Below are 8,454 nucleotides of genomic sequence, written 5' to 3' on the forward strand. Positions count from 1 at the left end.
GTAACCGACTCCTTTAAACTATATTTTGACGTACTTTTAATGATTTAATCAAACTTTGTATGCTTATCAATGACTAGTGACGATACAAAACTTCATGAATTTATTTTATTATCCTGATCAGAATTGCCAGGATTTGTTAGTTGGTATTACTATGGGAATAACACACATTTGTAATTTTAAGTTATATTGTAATGTTTAATTTAATCATTATTATTAATTTACTTCCACAAGACCAGTGCAGTTTACGAGTCGACAGAGCCGGGAGGTCATTTCTGAAAAAACCGACCATTTCTCAGTATAATTTCCCTTCCCTCCCCGAAATCATCCATCAAATGTAAGTTACATATTAGCAAACCATATTCTCTCACAATAAATTCGTTTTTCTTTTCCATTAAGTAGACATAAAATGTAATATAACATTGTTTTAAGCAAGAAGCCACCGACAACCGACACACAGTTCCCAACTAGTTCGGTAGTCAGTGGGTCGTATAAAAGATGTAATTACTTTATTTTATGTCAATAAATATTTTTTCATTTTCATTTTCCTATTTAAAGGTAAATAAACGAATTATTTCAGTTGCTATATAGTGTAAAACAATCTGTGTGTCTGTATCCAGACACACGCCATCTGTGTGTCTGTAGGCGTAGATCCATAAACGCAAAAGATTTTGATAAGGTTTTTTTAATAGATCGAGTGATATGCTATATGATTTCAATGCTATAAAACTAAAAAAATTAAAAAAAAGATCGAGTGATAGTTTATCTATGAATACATTGATCGTGCGTATGTGATAAAAAGTAGGCAATTAAAACGCCGCGTTATAAACATCAGGATGTCTCACACCTATTTACCCATGCAAAGGTCATGCTAGCGTGATATTTAGATACTGAGATTCGGATATAACGGTAATGTTAAATAACAACGGCTTATTGTTTTGTGTTTGTCTATTTTTAACTCGGTTAAAGGTTCTGTTTTGGTTTGAAGTCGTAATGGCGCAGCGTTTATGGCGTATGTTAATATAAGTATGTTAATCAGGGATTTAACTAGCGAGGCGAATTATGAGTAGTCGCGAATATAATAATTATTTTTAATGAAAAATTTAATTGCCTACAAATTGTTAGAATTAGACAAAATTGAAACTAGATCACACCTTAGGCACCAGCTTTTAAATAAATATAGAATGATAAAAATCGTTTCATCCAGTCGAAAGTTCTGAGGTAACAAGCACAACAAAAAATTACAATCGAAATGAGATATCTCCTTATTTTGAAGTCAAAGTCTTTATCCAGTAATTGTTCTTATCAATGACAATAAAGAATTGGAACATTTCTATCAATTTGATACCTTTTAACATCTGTTTGAAAATTTTAAATTCATCGCTTTGAAATTCCAATACATTAGAGTTATATAGAGTTCGTCTATTAGAGTCTAAAAAGTCTCGTATCGCTGTAACAAAGGTTGATGACTAAGCATCAAAAGATGCAAAACAGAGCTGGGAACCAATTTAGAAGTTCACACAAATGGACGCCATTGAACCGACAAATGTAGAAAGGATGTACGAAAAGTGAATTATTCGTCAAAGTCACTTTCAATTGGAGTCAGCTATCGATTCTGTTCACCTTTCATTTAACTTATGGCAAGTACCCTTTTGTGGAACGTTGCTATGCATCTTTTGAAAGGCGTTGTCGTTTGGAATCAAAATATCGATTTGTTAGACATGGGTCATAGACGTAAAATCTATAGAAGAACTTTGATATTTTTTTCTTTTTCGTTTGTCCGATTAAGTGTGTGCCCCTATTTTTTTATATGCAATTTCAACAATTCATAGTATAGTCATTTCATACTACTCTTAACAATTTTTTTTTATATTTTTATAAAAAAGTATTGAAACATATGGTTATCAGTTGTATCAAATTTACAAGTAAACAACATAACATGAAAATCATATATTATGCTTATAACAGTAAGCATATTCTTTTTTCAATTCTATTTCTTAATTTAAGGATCATACATAATACTAAAATAAAATGAAAACAATATATACCAACATTATTTATTACCCTAACTAATTGCTACATAGTTCTTAAATCTATTGAAATATATTCTTAAGAAAATTTACCAAAAATCACTATCAGATTCAAACGAATTGGGAAAATCATTCGCACTGGGCGTTTCATCAATTGTTTCGTAATTGGATAGATCGAATTTATCAGCTAAGAATGTATCCGCTGCATACGTGACCGGTTTATCTGTTGAGAAGAACGCTTCTATCCTACTCATTGTTGGTTTTTGTGTTGTTGTATCAACAGCGACTGTTGTTGTTTCAATGTCTTTGATCATTTCGTCAAATTTTACCATTTTCTCGTCAATTTCGGGTTTTGGCCGACAGAAGCCATCGTTAAAGACCCAGCCGTGTGGACAGATAAAAATTTGAGGGGTTAGCGCCCCTTGTTTTGAAAGACAGACGTAATAGTGGTTAGGACTAGTTGATAGAGATCCCGCTTGGCCGACTTTAGAACAAGGTGGAATGGGTCTGCTGGTGCATTGGCCGTTGGGGAGAAGAATCTGCAAAATAACATGTTATTATTAAAAACGCGTCTAAAGTAATACTTTTTATGTGTTGTTGATGGATTAAAAGTACATTTTAAAGTTATTTCAATAATTATTTTATTTGTTTATGAACGTTAAAATATTTTTATAATAAATAACTATAGTATTCGATATATCAAATGATGCTTTTGAGTTAAATCTTCTAAAAATTAAAACAAATGCAAGTTATTTATTTTCCAAAAATATGTACATACCGTAGTTTAATAAACAAGGTATACTAAAGAACACAGTGTTTTAGCATAGCTAATATAATATTTTAAAGTACTACTTTAGTAGACATTTTAGCTATTTTTTGTTGTGTTTTTTCAAAAATGTTATTTTTAATTATCATACGTCTGCGTGAAATGAATATTAACTCACCGAGCATTGTGCAGTTTTTGGGTCGTAGCCATAATGTCTGGGACACAAGGCGACTCTGTGGTCTGCTGCTCTACCATCAGGGAGACCTTCTGGTGGCGAGCAGAGGTGGAATTTCCTGCAGTCGAATGCGTCAGGGAATATGCCCACCTGCAATGGAATTGCGATAAAAACAAGTTTTTTGTAAGTGCTTGTGTGTGTTTTGCAAACATTACGAGCGAAAAACTCCTTACCCGTGGGTCCCTTTTTGTCGATCCTGGAAGTAAGGAATAGTGTTCTCCTATACAACCTTACCTGCTCACAGATGTGCTGGTACTTCTGGGTGACCACATCACATTCAGGCACAGCTTCAGAGCTACACTTCTTTAAATGAGCGTTACAAGTCTGGTCACCAGGGCATTGTTGTAGAGGCACCTGAGAAAATAGCTATGCAGTTTAGAAAAATTAATGACGTTTTAAATCTAAAGAGTTTTTTAGTTGTTCGTTTGGACACATGAATCTCAGGAATTACTGGACCGATTTTTATAATTTTTCTTTTTTATATAATAAGTACCACGGGCGCAATCAATGCGAGCCATTGGTTTATAATTTAAGCAGCTTCAATTCCTGGTTTTCTGAGCCTGAGTAAATATCACCTATATGCGAGTTTAAATAATCTAACTATCCCTGTGTCAAAATTCATCTAGATGTGACCAGCGATTTAAGCGTTAATAGTGTTACAAAAATCGTCTATTGTCAGATACTATAGAATTACTAATAGTACCTAGGTATTGTTTATTAGAGTTGATATAAATAAAGTATTCTAAGAAAATCCATTGACATGATAGATTAAGATTGTATCGCTTATACATGTTTAAATTATGATATGGATGTTGCTTCAATAACTGTTTATCTGGCAACTTGAATACTTAGAAACGATGACTCAAAAATATTGTTTACATTTATTATAATCTCTTATAATATTGCGAATGCGAACGTAGCTGCCTGTCAGTTCTTCACGCTTAAACCACTGAACTGATTTGGATGAAATTTGTCATACACATTTCGTGACGAGGTTTATTGGATTTTTTGTAGTCCAATGAAAACGGTATTCATCAGATTATTTGATTAGGTTTAAGATTTTTACCCTTCAACACTAAAAGGTGTTACAAACTTAACATTGTCTATCTGTCTGTGTGTGTCTATCTGCAGCATTGTAGTTCTCAATCGGATGGACCGATTTCAATGCGGTTTCTTTTATTTGAAAGCCTTGTTAAATACACTATGCAAAATGTAATTATTTTGTGTTATGTAGATTATCTGAAGTCAAGATGGCCGATAACATAGAATGGGGTAGGGGTTTATTTTATTCAAATCTTATACCTTTAAACGAGCAATTCTTGTATATATATATATATATATATATATATATATATATATATATATATATATATATATATATATATATATATATAATTAGAATCTCGGAATCGGCTCCAACGATTTTCATGAAATTTAGTATATAGGGGTTTTCGGGGGCGATAAATCGATCTAGCTAGGAATTTTTTTTAGAAAATGTCATATTCGTGTTTTATTCGTGTTTTTTTTTTCCTGACATCTATTGGTGAATAATAATACTATTTTGATTCGTAGATAGCTGGACAACTGAAATAATGTCATATTCGTGTTTTATTCGTGTTTTTTTTCTGACATCTATTGGTGAATAATAATACTATTTTGCTTCGTAGATAGCTGGACAACTGAAATAACACATAGGCACTTTTTATACCGATATTCCTACGGGATACGGTTACGCAGCACGCTTACGCGGTTTCAACAGCGGGTCACAGCTAGTATAATATTGTACGTTCATTGTGTTGTTAGTGCGAGCTGATCATAACATTAAGTATAAGGTATAATCTAGCTAGAATCAAGTAACATATTTTACCATTAAAAATAGTACCAGTAAACACGAATACCTTAAGCCATCCCACTGGGAGAGCCACACACGTGATGGCATGGGTGCAGTTCTGGCATGCCATGCCCGACTCCCTGCATATACCCTCTACGTCTACTTCACCGTTACCAAGCGACCTGCCCAGTGGCACGCCTGCCATTCTGTTGCCAGAAATTACTCCCCCTAGGTCGATGGCAGACTGCAATTGATAAAGTATTTGTTATGAACTGACATTATATAAAATCTTTAATTTTTAGGGAATTAACAGAAATGTTATAGCGTATATTTGTGTACCATTTCAGCTTATTATATAGACAAAAGGTTTGTTTGTTTGAATGCACTTTTAGAATAATTGACGATTTTTGTTGAAAGTAATTTATTTATTTTATTATTAGCCTCAATCAGACACACAAATATGTACATGTAAAAAAAACTGAATTAAGACTGATGAGTCAACATCGGCAGGTTGGTCTGTTTGCCCCAGTTTGGCAAAGGCCTCCTCCATTCCCTTCCAGTCTTTTCAAATGCATTTAATGAAACTAATTGAGTAGAGTTAAATCGATGTGATGACATTTTACTTTAACGGGGAATGTACCCCCGAGTAGTGAAACATTCGGGGTTCAAAAATATATAAAACACTTACCATACAGCCAATCACAAAAATCGAAAGAAATAATATTTTAAACCACATTTTGTATAAATTCGGTCGTTCCAGATAAAGTTCGTAAAACGTTTGAGTAGTAAATTTGGAAGGCCGGCAATCTTTGACCTCTTATCTTGTTCGATTGCGCAGTATTTAATGAAAACAAAAACATCTTCCGCGGTCACCATTACAAAGAGAAATAAAAAAAACAAAACCTTCTAATTTCTTTTAAAAGAATATAGTTTGAAAGTCATCTAGATACAATTACACAATACAATACATTGAAATGGTTCAATATAGATAAAATCAAATACTGATATTTGTTTTTAAAATTTAACTTTTTTAGAGCGATTTTAAATGGTTATATTACATAAGGATAAGGTAAAAGCTGTCCGGAAGGCAGTTTGTAATAAATGAGCTGGCAACAAACATATCTGTATAGAGCTAGCGGTACGAAATAATAACTGAAAAATGTTCAAAAGATTATAATCTTTCCCTCTGTTTCAACTGTACGATTAAGATAATCCACTTAATCCGATATATTTTCCCTGGTGAATATTTTGCTCAAATTCAATTAAAAAATTTTAAGCGGCCTTTAAAAATTACAGCAAATACGCAGATGAGAGTTAAATGATGTAATTTCCGCTAGGCTTGAAAACACAAGGACTTTTCCCACACTTTTGATCATCAAATTCCCGCCAACGCGGTCAATGGGCCATACCAGCTAGATCTTGAGATAATATCGTTGATATATGAGGCGTGAATCCGCACAAGTTAATCACTGGAAGCAAAAAGCCTCCAAGAAAAATGGTAAAATTATTTTAAGAGATATTTTATCAACGAAAACGTGCTAGGTATAAAATATATATTCTAACGTAATGAAGATTAGAGAATTGTTTATGAGCTGAGATATTTAAAGCTAAATGAGGATGGGAAAGCAATGATGGGTATTTATGATTTACAAGAGAATAAATTAAACATAAATAGATCTTTATTAAACTAATAAACAGTACAATTATATTTATAGTAATAAATAGGTAGGAATGTATTAGTAATTTGGTTAAATGCTTGATTCTTGTTTAATTATATTAATTCTCTGGTGCAATGGAATTTAGTTTTAAAAACTAATAAAATTTTAGCTGTTAAACTTGTTCGAAATAATCTAAGCAGTAAAACAATGAATTTTGTTAAATGTCAAAATATGTCAAAATATTAATAAAGCGGAGACTTTACGCAGCATGTAAAGACGGATCGTTTATAGCTAATTCAAAAGTTTACAATAAGATTAAAATTATATAATAAATGTTCCAGCATTTCACTAAAGGTAGATGATTATTTTATACAACAAAAGCCACCGATATCTTGGGAGAAGGATAATTAAAGAAGATAGAAGGGTAGCAGATATTAAAATGGGACCAAATGACAACAATATTACAGACATAAAAAGAATTATGCCAAAACGCAAACAAACGCAAAACAAAAAAAAAGTTGTGTGTGCGATTCACACACGATAGAAGTGAAACTTCAATTGACAAAAGAATGAGATGAATATATATAAAATAGTATGTTTATTTCTGTCTCAGCTTCATTCTACACATTTTTGTATTTGTGTCTCTTACCTGTCGTTTTTCCGTTGCATCAGGTTTGAAATCACAACGATTCTAAAGAAGTTTCACTTCAAAAAAACGCAATCGATTTGATAAATTCGTTTGTATTAGGGTAAGTCGATTTAAAATGAAGAATATATAAATCTTCTGTAAACTATAATTTCCAATGCAGAAAATCAATAAATGTTATTTCGTCGGCATTAAAAAAAAAACTTAACAAATTTATTCGTATATAAATGTAAATTATAAACGACTACGCGGGCAACAGATAGTCAATTCATAATCCATACAAAGTGACTTACTTTTCGCTTATATTGTTCAGAGAGTAGGTATGTAACGATTGGTTGATGGATGATCATGTAGTGTGTGGTACAAGTAATAAACAATGGCGATTTAATTCGATCTAGTTATTTTATATAGTCCTAAGTGATTATATAAATAAAAGGAACATTTTTTGCGAAGAATTGTTTATTATTGGCTATTTATTTGATGAAGTTCAAACGAGGTGTTAAAACGTCACGATAAATAAAAAAAAACGTGTTTTTAAAGTGTTTCGGGGTCAGCTTTATGTGGTATTGTAGCTATGAACTAGATGAACTAATTAGAATGCGGTTTTTTATTACTGTCTTTCTTAACAAAGTCAAAATTTTCCTTAGAACATTGTAGGCGGTGGTTTGTGTTCCAGCGTACACTAGTGGGGGGAAACCATCGGTGGCCCTCAATACGCAGTAGATTACAATATGTTTCCGCAGTCCCATCCAAAAAAGAGCGTTGAATCACGGTGGGAATCAAGTCAGAAAGAATCCGACATAACCCACGGCGCCTTCCCTGGGAGTAAATATCTTATACTAGATTTCTCCCACTTAAAAACACTTACTTCATTGACATGTAACCAAACACTTCAAAACACTTCATAAATTAGCTGATTCCATAAAATAAAATTATAATATATGATGCAAATATCTCGTACCTTAAACCGCACGCAAAAGGGTTGATCCATTCCACGCGTAATTCGTCACGAATTGTGCGAAATTCGTTTTTATAAAACCGAAATCCATTAAACGTGGCTTTTGTATATGTATTAATGATGAATAAAAGCAAGTCAAAATTTATGAATTCAATGGGATATTAATGTTATGTATGTTACCGTTACAACCCATTTTCGGTTAGGACGCGTTTTCCCTAGTTACAATTTCTGATACAACTAGTTTTAACTAGAGAAAACGCGTTGAAAACTAGAGTATGCTATATTTTCTTCATAATTTCTTGTACTCTATTCAGTTATATATCATTTATTACA

The 8,454-nt window shown here is 32.4% G+C and overlaps 1 protein-coding gene across 1 annotated transcript; it reads right to left on the reverse strand.

Annotated features, from left to right (window-relative positions):
• Window positions 1–2,116: 2,116 nt before the first annotated feature.
• Window positions 2,117–5,595, reverse strand: LOC119832631. The gene is made up of 5 exons (XM_038356321.1): window positions 5,542–5,595; window positions 4,927–5,103; window positions 3,263–3,382; window positions 2,972–3,118; window positions 2,117–2,566 (listed from the first exon to the last, which is right to left on the reverse strand). The coding sequence occupies exons 1-5, from the start codon at window positions 5,593–5,595 to the stop codon at window positions 2,117–2,119; spliced, it is 948 nt and encodes a 315-aa protein (XP_038212249.1).
• Window positions 5,596–8,454: the final 2,859 nt, after the last annotated feature.

This window comes from Zerene cesonia, chromosome 15 (assembly GCF_012273895.1).
Source record: "Zerene cesonia ecotype Mississippi chromosome 15, Zerene_cesonia_1.1, whole genome shotgun sequence".
In the NCBI taxonomy this organism is placed as follows: Eukaryota; Metazoa; Arthropoda; class Insecta; order Lepidoptera; family Pieridae; genus Zerene; species Zerene cesonia.